General features: G+C 37.6%; 1 protein-coding gene across 2 annotated transcripts in view; it reads left to right on the plus strand.

Annotated features, from left to right (window-relative positions):
* The window catches only part of CEMIP2 (cell migration inducing hyaluronidase 2), a 72,246-nt gene extending 59,000 nt beyond the window's left edge, over positions 1-13,246 (plus strand). For both annotated transcript variants that reach the window (XM_081320570.1, XM_081320571.1), the window contains 12 exons: positions 1,277-1,408; positions 1,773-1,808; positions 2,166-2,321; positions 4,482-4,659; positions 4,825-5,040; positions 6,224-6,435; positions 7,249-7,431; positions 7,996-8,215; positions 9,962-10,042; positions 11,779-11,927; positions 12,534-12,637; positions 12,860-13,246. In XM_081320570.1, coding sequence (XP_081176696.1) covers positions 1,277-1,408; positions 1,773-1,808; positions 2,166-2,321; positions 4,482-4,659; positions 4,825-5,040; positions 6,224-6,435; positions 7,249-7,431; positions 7,996-8,215; positions 9,962-10,042; positions 11,779-11,927; positions 12,534-12,637; positions 12,860-13,056 — 1,864 coding nt within the window. In that variant the 3' untranslated portion in view covers positions 13,057-13,246. The remainder of the gene's footprint in view (positions 1-1,276; positions 1,409-1,772; positions 1,809-2,165; positions 2,322-4,481; positions 4,660-4,824; positions 5,041-6,223; positions 6,436-7,248; positions 7,432-7,995; positions 8,216-9,961; positions 10,043-11,778; positions 11,928-12,533; positions 12,638-12,859) is intronic.
* Positions 13,247-13,501: the final 255 nt, after the last annotated feature.

Consider the following 13,501-nt stretch of genomic DNA (forward strand, 5'->3'; position numbering starts at 1 on the left):
CTGATCAGCTAAAATTACTTCGTTCAAAGGGAAGTAACGATGTGGCATAACTTGTTATTATAATTATTGGTAGCTACAAAGCAATGCATTCTTTTCTGAAAAAAGATAAGTAGTCACTAGACAAAAAGCCCTTTTGGTTACTTCTGATTTGTTGCTTGTAATTTTGAATTACAAACCCACATTCTTTTTGCAAGTTAGTATTTTTGATTTTCTTTCTGCAGATATTAGCTAAATATTAGCTATTTTTCTGCTGATACCCCTTAGCTAAATAATAAAATATTCCAGTTTTTAAAATATTAATAAAAATATTCATTTTTATTCTTGCCTCCTTGGTCTCTTTGAATGCTTTCTCCTGTATCTCTGACTGCTGTTATGAATAGATGGGTTACTCCATTCCATTCAGGGTTTTTTTGTCCCCAGTTCTCTGTTGAATTCCTAAGCTACTTGATGTCCTGGTGACCACACTGTTAGAGATTTAGCTTCTTCATTGCAACAGACCACATTATGCCATAGTACAGGGGTCAGCAACCTGAAACAGTGAAAGAGCCACTCACAAAAGGAAAAACTGGGAGCCGCAAAAAATGTGTGCACATGCGCAGAACAGGGTTTGACAAGAGTGGAGCCAAGGCAAGATATGCACCTACCCTGCATATTTGAATTGATTGGTTGAACTTTTTTAGTCCCACTTTTTTTTTTTTTTTTTGACTGCACATGGCAGAGGACTGGGAGCCGCAGGGGATGGCTGAAAGAGCTGCATGCGGCTCCGGAGCCGCGGGTTGCAGACCTGTGCCGTAGTACATTATATTAGGCACTGCGTTAGAGGTATTTGAATCACCACTGAACTTTGTCTACAAATTAGGTGGTTGCTCATAACTTCAGTGTTTCCCTGCATTCTTATAAAGAAATTGGGAAAACAAAAAATATAAGGAGTGTAATGTATGTAAATATTATAGTGCACAGGTTCTCTCTATTTCAGTGGGAGTTTACAAGGAGAAAGTACACATTATTTACAAGAAGGTGGAAGTAGACTGCTATTGGAAGATAACTCATGTTAGACTTAGCTAGCTTGTAGTTTAACAACTATGATGCCACAAAGATCTTCTGTTTCTTTTTCTTTGTCAAACCCAAGCTAATCTTTGATTCTTTTATTTCATTTCTTTGGACATGTTTAATACTGGAGCTGATCTCCTGTGTCAGGCAGTTGTTTTAATATTTTGGATATGTAGGCAGATTCGCTTACAGGCCAGTACAGTTCTGTCTGTCTTTCATTTATAAGGTTTCGGCCTCATCAAGATGCAAATCCTGAGAAGCCCCGGGTTGCTGCTCTTATAGAAAGACTAATAGCTTATAAAAACAATGACCATGGGGCTTGGGTCAGAGGTGGAGACATCATCATTCAGAACTCAGGGTGAGTCCTCCAGAGCAAATGTGAGCATGTTGCTAAAGTGAATTATTTTGAACAGGGCTGGCAGAGCTGACTACATTCATTAAATCTATTTGTGTTGTACTTTCTGGGAAGGTAGCAGAAACGTACTGGATTTGTACGCTTAAAAAATATATAAACATATATATTTTTTTGCTGTTATCTGTTTTAAGTTTGCTTTGAACCAGCCGCTTGTACTTGAGGAAAATGGGTTCAGCTGCCAAGCTCTGATTCAGCATTTTCTACCTTGCCTGGATCAAGTTCTGAGCCGCATTTTAAAAATATGTTTATTTTAATGCTAATCAAAAGAAGCTGCTTTCTAAAACAAGTTTTTTTTTTTCTCTTCCAGATTTGCTGACAATGGAATAGGCTTAACGTTTGCCAGGTTAGTACTGTTTGGCTTTATTTTCAGTGATTGCCATTTATTGGACTCCACTGGACGATGTAAACACACAGAAACTCATTTATTATATTTCGTTTCTCCTCTAAAATAGATCAGGGTAGCACACCGTCTTCCTTTCTATTTTAATTTCCTGGCAGTATTGCCAGATAGTGGGTTTCAAAAAATTTAAATGTCACCAGATATTGCTAGCATAGTTCTCTCATCATGCCGTCATACGGATGAGGTGAAGCACCAAGGCTAAACCAGGCAAGAATCCGGTGGTGGTCATTTCTTCCGTTAAATGTGGCACAAGCCTTGCTAGAATTGGCTCTTTTACATCTTTGGTTTTGTTTCTGATAGTGATGGAAGTTTTCCGAGTGATGAAGGATCTAGCCAAGAAGTCTCAAACTCTCTTTTTGTTGGTGAAAGTAAGAATTATGGCTATTTAGGAGGCCAGAACAAATATTGGGGGACTGGAGGAGTAAACAATAAAACACGCACATTACCTAGAAACCGGTAAGTGTTTCATAGCCTGGATGTGTGGGTTTATCTGGCTGATTTTGTGGTGCTAGCAAGGATAGCTTTTGACATAACTTTATTACTTAGAAGCCTACTACAATTTAGCTTTGAATTTATACTGCAGAATCCTTAGAAACTTACTACGATTGTTTTGCAAAAGTTAGCTTCAAGACAATTGTATCCATCTGAATGTTGTGGAAAAAGTTTGGCCTGGTATATCTGATCACCTGTAGGCTTTTTTTTTCATTCTTTAGAACAGTCCATAGAGGAGATCCAGCTTATTTAGGAAATTATGCATCTTTTCTTTTTCTTTACAAAGAGGACAGTATCTGTTTCTTTAAAAGAGGTGATACTCAGATAGTTCCTGAGGAAACCTGGCTTGCCCCTGCAAGATGTAAGCTGATGGATGTATACCAGCATAGATTTCTTGACCAGGAGTTAACATGGTTTTAAACACATTTTGTATTTCTGTCGTGGTGTTTTTAAATAATACCTTTAAACTGCCCAGAGTATCTGCTAAACTGAATAGTTAAAAAAAACCCCACCAATAAATACATACATGCATCTTTAATCAGCCTGTACTGTATATGTACTGCAGAAACCTAGCCCAATCAGGATACATGTAGAATTATGATGAGCTAAAGCAGACATGTCAAACACAAGGCCCGGGGGCCAGATCCGGCCCGCGAAGTGGTTTCATGCGGCCCACGAAGCCATCCTGGAAACAGTGTGGGAACGGCCCCCACTGCCTTGGCCCTGGCCCAGAGACCCTCCTCCTGCCAGAGACCCTCAGATCCGTCCCACTCCTGCCCAGGCCCCCATAGGCACCCTTGATGCGAACGATGTAGAGCTGGCCATGCCCACCCAGTAGGCCATATGCACTCTAGCCACGCCCACCCAGTAGGCCACACCCACCCAGGCCACACCCAACCGGCCCCCTGAGGGCAACCGCAATGCTGATGTGGCCCTCAATGAAATTGAGTTTGACACCCCTGAGCTAAAGTGTTTCTTTAGTAATAAAATATACACTCATTGATTATGTGCCATGAAGTCGTTTTCTGCTGTTAGTGACCACACAGATAGATTTTCTCCATGACGATATTTTCTTAACCTGTTTGTTTTTTCAAGGTTCCCAATGCTGCACTCATCCCCCTTGCACTGGCCGCCCCCTTCTTCTGTTTCTTTCCACCTTTCCCAGCATGAGAATGTTTTCCAGAGAGCTGGGTCTTCACATAATGTGTCCAAAGTAGGATAATATGAGCCTTTTGAACTGTGCCTCAAATGAGAACTCAGAGTTGATTGTTCATTGATGCATCAGTTTTTGTTTTTTTTTTTGGCTTTCATAGCATTCTTGGGAGTCTTCTCCAAAACAAAAGTTCAAAGGCATCATCAATATTTCTCTCCTGCTACTTCAGCTTTTGCTTCTATAGAGTGTAAATGGAATTCCGTGACTTGCTCTGATCTTTGTAGGTACAAGACCCATCAACACATCTGAATATCTTTTCCAAGGCTTATTCCATGGCTGTTCTGCTGAGGGCTAGTCCGTGGCATGTTTCTTGACTGCTTGTTCCTTTTCAGTTGATGGTTGATCCTAAAAGGCAGAGACTGATATCATTTCAGTACCTTTATTTCTCTTGGATCTGCTAATTTACCAATATTACAAGATCTGTGCTTATCCATTCTCAAATGGATTGGAAATATGACTGAAAATTAAACCATCATCATCTGTTCCTTGATAACTTTTACCTATATAATTACTCTTCTTAAGGAGCTTCAAGGGATTCAATAACTTCCACTTGCCATTAGGATAATCAGCGGGAGAAGAACAAAGATCAGATTCATTAATTGCAGTTTTCACACTGAGAGGGGGGGACTTTGTCTAAAACATAGATACATACATACATTTATGTCATCCTGTCTGAAATTATTCCTTGGGCCAGGAAGGTCCAGTAAAATAGGGCCCAGAATAAAGACTACATTTAAAAATACAGCATGCAAATATTTTCATAAATTTTGCCATAATCTAAAGCTTATTTCACTGAGTCTCATTATATTTAATAGCTTTTATTCCCTTATAACTCCTCTTACCTGCTTATTCTGTAAATGTTTATATCAGCAGGGAAAGTGATGTTTCTAAACATTTTTCTGCTTTTACAGGACTTACCCAATCCGTGGATTTCAAATTTATGATGGACCTATTCGCCTCACCAAATGTACATTCAATAACTTTGTGCCAACTACTGATAGATTCACTAGTGCAATTGGGTTCCTACTGAAAAACACCTGGCAAATTACACCTCAAAACAATATTTCCCTGGTGGCATTTGGTGAAAATGTAAGTTTTTTAAAAAATTAAAGTTGCTTTTTCCACATGAAAAAGGAAAAGAGTTTGAAGACAATAATGGCAATTAGTGGCATTAGACTGATGTCTCTGTGAGGGAAATGGACAATTTATAAATTAAATAACAAATAAATAATAATGTACTTTTTGTCTTGCAAGGTTTCTTTAAAAGTCTTCTTTGGTAAACCTGGCCCATGGTTTGAAGAAGCTGATCTGGATGGTGACAAGAATTCAATATTTCATGATGTTGATGGATCAGTGACAGGTTTCAAGGACACTTACGTTGGTAGAATGGATAATTATCTGATTCGACATCCAGACTGTTCTAACTTTATCACATGGAATGGTGTAGTCTGCAGTGGAACTTTTGCTCAGGTTAAAAGAGAGATGCGAATGTTGTGTTGTACGCATGAAACATGAATAGCATGTCTGATTTCTAGAGGAAAAGGTTGAATTATTGATTTGTATTTACATTTAAATTCAGCAGTTTTAAATATTTTTAGCGGAGTATATACGTTCTATCTTTCTGTCTTCTCACCCATACTCATATAATGCTACGTTTGAATTATTGTCTAAACAACAAATTATCCTCCCCATTTTATCCTGTGGGGCAGCTAGTTATGGTTCAGTGCAAACCCAGAAGATTAAGTTAATTCAGGAAATGAGAATTAGATTAACATGAATGAAAACAGAGCTACCAATGACTGTAGAGCCATTGACTGAGGTGGATAGCTATAGAACATAAATAAAATTAAATAAATAAATGCATTATTCATTCACCACCACCTCTATTTCTATGTTTTTAAATAATACTAATTAATGTATAACGCTAGCCTGAAGAAAGCAAATATAGGGTCAGATATATGAAGAAAGAATAATTCCATTATTCCATATCATATTCACAGTTTTTCTATTCCTTAGGACATGAGAGAGGGAAGTATGAGTAACATGTTGATGTATCTATGCTTGTTCTGTAATAATATTGCTTTGTTTTAATAATGCACTTTTCCATGTGACATATTGTGTATAAAGATTAGAGTAGAGCTATGACTTCACACGGAAGAGATTATGATAAAACTAATCCTCTTCAAATGTGGCTTAGCGGGTTAGAAAACTTAAATATCTGACTCATAGTCTCTCCAGCATTCCTGACTGTGGTTTTCTTTCTGACTTTAGGGCTACCTAAAGCTTAATCGTTCCTCCAGTCATACAAGATTACCAGTCAAATCAGAAAAACAATTCAACCCATAACTTCAGGTTTTTTATTTTTATGGCAACATATTATTAGGGTTCAATAACAAAAAAAGAGAGAGGATAACTACTGACAAGGAGGATTTGCTAAGCCCTAAAACCTTTATCCACCCCATAGTTTTAATTGAATCATTCTTATTATTGTTTTCCTTAGATCATATAATTATTTGTAAAAATAGTTTTCTTCATTCAGAGTTCTTATGTAATTGAGATTTACCTTGTCTTACATCCAGGTCATTTATACTGCGTGCGTTTTTGATAGATCAGGTCATTTTATAGGACTTAGCATTTCCCTTTCTTCTTGTAGGTATACATCCAGACCCGGAACCCACAGAATCTAATCATGACTATGGTACGAGACGAATATCCTTCCAACCCTATGATACTTCGAGGTATTAATAATCAAAAAGCTGACTTCCAGCAATACCAGCCAGTGGTAATGCTTCAAAAGGGCTACACGATACATTGGAATGGACAATCCCCACAAATAACTTTCTTATACCTCATTAATTTCAACAAGTACGTTTGCATGTGGTGTTCTTTTGTGATAGATTGCTATACTATTTAAGCATGTAATCAGTAGTCTTTATGGACTTTAAATCCGTGGAACCTGACAGTCCTCAGGAAAATGTAGGTAAGGATCTTTATTGTGGTCAATCACCGGTCCATAAAACATACTTGTGTATATATTGGTAATATTTGATAGCCAATTAGATACGCGGATCAACCCAATTTCAGTGTAACTTGCATATTACACAAATAATTGCAACCATACTTAAGGAAATAGATTCATTTGAATCTGAAAGTTAAGGCTTTAAATAAAACTAATAAAAGTGACGAGGATATTTAATTGGATGTGGGGTAACGACTTGTGACACATGCCAGCATAAAACGAACAGCATAATAAAAACTTGTTCAGTGGTTTCAAAAAAAATTTCACCAGATAGGCAAATTCTGAAATTGAATGGGATGCCTTGTATCTCCCCTTTAAAACCACTGTTAAAGCACATCAAATCATGGCTAAGTTGAGGTCGTCCTTTGAAAACAGAATTTGGTTAAAATACCTTCCAAGTGTATAAGGGCTTTGAGGACCACATAGAAATACATCATGAGGAAGGGACATCTGGTCAGTCAGTTTCCCTGAGGCGTTGTTTAATTGTCTCTGCTGTAATTGTCTTTACTCTGCCTCAGCCCCCTTAATAAGTGGCGCTGCCTTTTCTTGCCAAATTTCCAGCTCTCAAATAGTCTTTGCTGGATAAGAACGTTAAATGCAACAAAGAGCAAATCATAAAATCATAAATGACAATGTTTTTCATCAATTGTCTTTTTCAGGAATGACTGGATCCGAGTTGGCCTCTGTTACCCACCAGATGCCTCTTTTCAAGTAACCTTCGATGTATTCCAGAGACAGGCATCTGCTTATTATAATATGGAGGATTATGTTGCCGTGTCTTCAATGGCTGAGCTGCAGAAGAGACGAACAGAGAAAATTTTTTATTTTGATGATAGCACTGGGTAGACATTTTCCATAAAATTAAAGTAATGACTTAAAGACTGTTTGGTCTGGCTGTCTAAGAGTTGAGAGATGTAGCGTGGATGCAGTTCTAAGAGAAATCCTTGTGGTTTGTGGTTATAAATAGATTTATGACTGAAGGGTCATTTTTCTAAAGGTTAGTACAAGCTAGGCTGTTAAGAAGACCCCAAAAATATTTTCCATTCAGTTTGTCAATTTCACTGTTTATCTTAAATAATTCTATCCAGGATTGTATCTTGGTCTCCTCCATGACCTTGAATGTGTTTACTCACACAAACATTGTTTCTCTCATCTACACATACACAGTGTGTTAGAAAGAAGGAGCTCTCATTTCTAGCAAAATGGCTGTTATAAATGGCAGAATGAATGTAATTCACAGTCTGAGTGGGGAGCTGATCATATTTTGATAACAATAAAAATTAAATTCATAGCATTGTGTAAGATCCATAAAGTAAGACGCACAAGTAAACAGTTGTGCCATTGTAGCATCCTTTGGAATGGCGTGTGCTCTGCTTGATATTTCTCTACTTCTGTGTTCCTCGCAGGTTGTTGTTTCTGTTCCTGCAAGCCAAATATCACAGAGAAGGGCACAGTTACTGTTCATCTCAGGGATGTGAAAGAGTCAAAATTCAGGCCAGCTTTCAGTCAAAATCTTACAGTAACTGCTCAGCAAACGCTTATCCAAAGTACTTCCAGAAACCTACAGCTGTGAAAAGAATGCCCCCCAAAATAACTAACGTCTGTCTGAAATGTGGCTCAGATCAGGTGAGAAATGATTGTGGAGGTAAGATTGTATGAAACAAAAATATTGAACGGTTTATTCCATGATTATCTGTCAGGCTGGCAAGTGAGTTGCAGAACCAGTTGAATGTTATTTCTCAAGGAAAATAGGTATGGGAACCTGTCAAGCACAGTTCACAGAATGGTTGCTCGTGTTTTAGTAGAACTAGCAAAAGATTATTATTATTTTTATTATGAAGTTTATTTGCCGCCCATCTCGGGTCAAACGACTCTGGGTGGCTTATAGCATAAAGACGTTAAAAAAACATTAAAATCATAAAACAACGAAGCAGATTAAAAACTCTTCCAAAAAGAATGGAAGAGTTAAGACCAACGTACTTCCAGTAGAACCTGGATGTTCTTTAGAATAAGAGCAATATTTACTATGTAGAAGATCCTTCATTTCGGGTGGTGATGCTGATAATATCCCAGGGCCAGATTAAGGAATGCTTCAAAGCACGAGCTGGTCCTAGCTTCCATCAGAGTTTGCATGGGTCAAAATAAGCTTAAGAAAGAATCCCTGCAAAATGGACATGTTATTTGTCAACATTTGTCCATGTGGCCTGATCCAGTTCCAATCCTGGTTCACACTTACACTATTTGGAAGTGGAAAATGTCTTCCCAAGGTATTCTTGAATCTGTAGATGGAGATCATGGCCAGGAGTGGGTGGCCACAGGTTACTGTTGTCATTGGTTTTTTACTTCAGTTGTAAACTACCTCAAGCCCTAGGGTGGACTTTTGTATGTAAAGGTAAATAATTCCCCAGATATTTGACACTATAATTTCTACAATTCTTCTCAGGAATTTTGCTGATTTAGGCTTTGGAGTACAAAATCCAAAAGAATTGATAATTATTAGATAGCTTGCCCTTATGGTGGTCATAAAATAGTGGTAGGCTCAGTAGGATAGGACGCTGAGCTTGTCGATCAGAAGGTCGGCAGTTTGGCGGGTCGAATCCCGAGTGCCGCGTAACAGAGTGAGCGCCTGTTACTCGTCCCAGCTTCTGCCAACCTAGCAGTTCGAAAGCACATAAAAATGCAAGTAGGAAAATAGGGACCACTACGGTGGGAAGGTAACAGCATTCCGTGCGCCTTTGGCGTCTAGTCATACCGGCCACATGACCACGGAGACGTCCTCGGACAAGCGCTGGCTCTTCGGCTTTGAAACGGAGATGAGCACCGGCCCCTAGAGTCGGAAACGACTAGCACACATGTGCAGGGGAACCTTTACCTTTTAAAGTAGAAAGAAAGAAGCAGCTTGATTGCCAACAAAATAATGTATTGTTGTTTGTAGAGGCTCTTTTTCTAATCTGACTTTTTTTCTGTATTGCTTCATTTCTGAGTTATCGTCTAAAAATATTTTCTTAGAAAAAATTATAGTCCATTGATTTATATTATTTGTACAGTAAGCCACCAGTTTAATGGACTCATGTAATTTTATCCATATTATAAAATGACAAATTTATACATATATAAAATTGAACAGGATTTTACCAGTGTGCAAATCTGTACAGAATCCACTACAGCCCAGGACCACTGTATCTTAATTCAAAGATGTATTTTAACAACTTTTCTGTGATTCAACAAAAATGCATTCTTTCTCATCTTACATGGACGTTTGTACATCTAAGTATGTTTTTTTTGCCAGTTCAATAGTCTGTTCCAAAACGAACTGTCAAATAATACCAAAATTTACTAGTTGTAAATATATATGGTATCCTTAACATTCAGGTGGTATTTACCAGTGATCCTCATCAAACCTACATCTTTGTGAAAATCCAAACTTCAGAATCACAAGAATATTCAATATCTGTAAGTATTCTTGTTCTCTTCCTGGGCCTTACGTTCCTTTCAGTGTGGGAAAGTATTTTACATATTTGTAGGGATTTGACAGTAGATGGTTAGGGCCAGGGCTTTTTTTCTCATAGAACGCTCAGAACGGAGTTCCAGTACCTTTTTTGGATGGAACCTTGTAGGGTAGGCAAGGTGGGTTGTATGACATGTGTGAGTTCCGGCACCTTTTTCTTTTACAAAAAAAGCATTGGTTAGGGCAGGTAGGAAGACTCTTGCCGCTTCCATGGCAGTGTGTGAGTTATCTTTGCTTGCCTTCCACGAGAAGGCAAGGAAGCCGTAACTGTAGACTACTTCCCCTTGTAAAAAGGGTGAGGCTGTCTATGAATCTGGCCAGCCCAGACTACCATCTGCTGGCTGCTTCATGAACAGAACAAAGAAGATCTTGCTTGGTGAAAAGAAGAAATGTGTTGTTCTTCTTGCTCTAAGCTAGCTGCTCACCCTGCCTGATACACAAAGAAAATGAGGAGAAACAGTTTGAAGCAGGAATTGAAGGAGGCTTCCAGGCGTCTCTGCTTATCTCAGTTAACACATATACACAACACATACCGAGCTGGATTTGTTAAAACTGCTTAATCGGCTTCACACATTTCTGCAAACAGGAGGAAGAAAATAAGTGAGGGGATTGACATTTTCAGCATTCCTATTGCTGCATATTTTGGCATGATTGGTTTTCAGAACGCCTTTGATAAATTTCCGTGGGAGAATTTCTACACTTAACACACAGTAGTGACGTTTTAATACTCTTCATTCTTAGAAGAGAAGCAGTTCTTTTAAATGGGAGGAAGGAGGAGGTAGCATTAATTGATCTCCTTCCGTTTTTTTCTGCTTCAGGGCTGAATACAGAACTTCAAAGTAACTCTTTCAGAAGATTGGTTTTTATGACCTAGAGCTTAATTCAAACATTATCCTGATACTGTGATCAAAAATCAAGATTGGAGGGAAAAGAAGTAGACTGGGGGTTTACTATTGAGAGTTTTATTTAAATCACAAGGCAATTGAAGGCATAAACTGCAGACCATTAAAAATTCTTAGTAAAATCATCTGTACAAGGCTTGAAACAATTCTATTTTCCAGGGTTCAAAATGGGTCCCTTGCACACACATGTGGTTGCCATAAAACATAGTTTTTAAAAGGAGTCCATTAATAGTTTCTTTGTAGATCATTAATAGTAATTGTCCATGGTCAGAAATTCAATACAGGTAGTCCTCAGCATATGACTACAGGTGGAACTTGAACTTCCATTGCTAGACAAAGCAGTCGTTAAGTGAGTCACATCAAATTCTACAATTACATTTTGTGCAGTTGCTAAGTGAATCTCAGGGTCCTTAAGTGAACCTGACTTGCTCATCGACGGCTTGTCGACTGTGAAAGTCCCAAGTGACCCTGGGATGCTGCAACCCTTGTAAATATGTGGCAGTTGCCAAGCGCCCAAATTTTGATCTGTAGGGGGACACTGCAATGGTCATAGGTGTGAGGACCAGTCATCAGTCACTTTTTTTCACCACCATGGTAGCTTCAAACAATTGCTAAACAAATGGTTTGTAAGTTGAAGACCACCTGTGTTGCCATTTATAAGCCAAACCATGGTTAAATGCAGGGGCATTCTGTTAGTGACAGGAGATTAATGCATTTACAAATAACTCTTATAGGCATGAGAAAATAAATGCTTTTAAGAGGGTTTTATATCCTTTCAGGTCAATGATGTCAAGTTTCCACTGAAAAAGGTGGGCCTTCTTGCCATAGTCATTGATGCTTGTTTGGGTAAAGTAACAAAAGAAACATTTTTTCCTGAAGAGAAGATCAAGCTCATAGAAAATTATATAAAAACCGGAATTCCCCAAAGGTAGGCAATATAGTATAAACCCATAAACTAATGTAAGTGGATAGAGAAATGCAAATTTAGTGTTTGTTTTTAAAATCCACAGAAATGCTGTCAGAATAGTTACGTGCTTTATAAAAGAACAAAGAACTTTCATTATTGCTGTGAACTGGTCATTTTTTTAAAATTCAGAATGCTGGAAGAACTATCATACTCTTTTTATTAAAACTGCTTGTGCCTGAAATGATTCTGCAATCTGAAAATTGGAAATTGAGCATATGGACATATTGTTCTGTAGATTTAGTTGTATTCATAGATGGGAAATCTCAAGACAGCATTGAACATTTCCAAAACCTTTTTTTGTTTCCACTTGGCTTCCAAGACCTCATCACTTTTTTTAAAGAAAAGAATCTTATTTTTTAAAGAAGAGAAAGAAAATAGAAATTCTAGTATTTTATAGAGAATGTACCATGTTATGTGTTAGTACATTGTGTAAAAGAGATTAATATTTTCAAAACATATTGAAATTATTTCTGCAGCTTTCAAAATCTCCCACTCAAGATTCATATTTATTAGGCTGCAGTAAATCACTGTTCTCTGCTCTCCAACTTTATTTGATCCACATTTTAGGTCTGTAGTTGTGTTAACCAGCAGAGGGAACATAACAAACCTTAACATTTCTGAAGCCTTAATGATCCTGGGGGCAGCAAAACCACCAAATCTTCACAATGCAGGTTTGTTTGCTTTTGTACATTTTTTTTCACAATTTTTGAAATCAAATTCTAAAGGGTGTGCAAATTAGAATTGATATGTAGTTTATGAGATTTGGGCATCTTTTCAAACCTGCAGTATTACCAGAACAAAACTCTTTTTTTTTAAATGATACAGTTATCTTTTGAGAATAATTATGTCAAATATCATTTAGACTTGCTATTATTTTTTTTCTCCTGTTTCAGAGACCATTTGTTTTCTGGGATTCAGAGGGAATTTTAAGCCATCTTGGGTCAAGTTCTTTGCAGGTTCTGCTGAAGAGGACTTAGGTGTGATTGAAAAGTACATCCCTTTGCAACTGGAGGAATATGGTTGTGCCAGAGTGAATACAAGCAAACGGAAAGATCTTGAACTCTTAAAGCAGGCTCTAAGAATGCAATAGGAATTAAAGTGCCTAGGAGTACTGAAGACAATGTGAACTAATTTATTTATTTGTTGGGGTTTTAAATATATTATCCCACTTGCTCTTTTGATCTGGATATATGCCTAAACCAAATGCTTGAATGGCAGCCTGTGCACCTTTGGATTGTACAAAATATTAAAGAATAAAAAAGTATTTGTTAAGAATATCAGTCCTTTGGTAGGTATTCTTCTGTTATTACGTGTTTTGTTATTACGTGTCTTTCATTTGAGAGATGGCATTATAATCTCAAGAAAAAGAAGTGTTGGAGAATTAGGATTGTTTACTTTGGATTGCTCGAAAATCTTAGCCAAAGACTGGCATATTAGCACGTTATTCAAAAGCCAGTTTTATTTCCAGTTTTGGAGCTTATTTTTCTTTTTAAAAAACAAAACTTGTCCTTGTGACTATGCACATGAATAATGAA

This window comes from Vipera berus (assembly GCF_964194415.1).
Source record: "Vipera berus genome assembly, chromosome: 2".
Lineage (NCBI taxonomy): Eukaryota > Metazoa > Chordata > Lepidosauria > Squamata > Viperidae > Vipera > Vipera berus.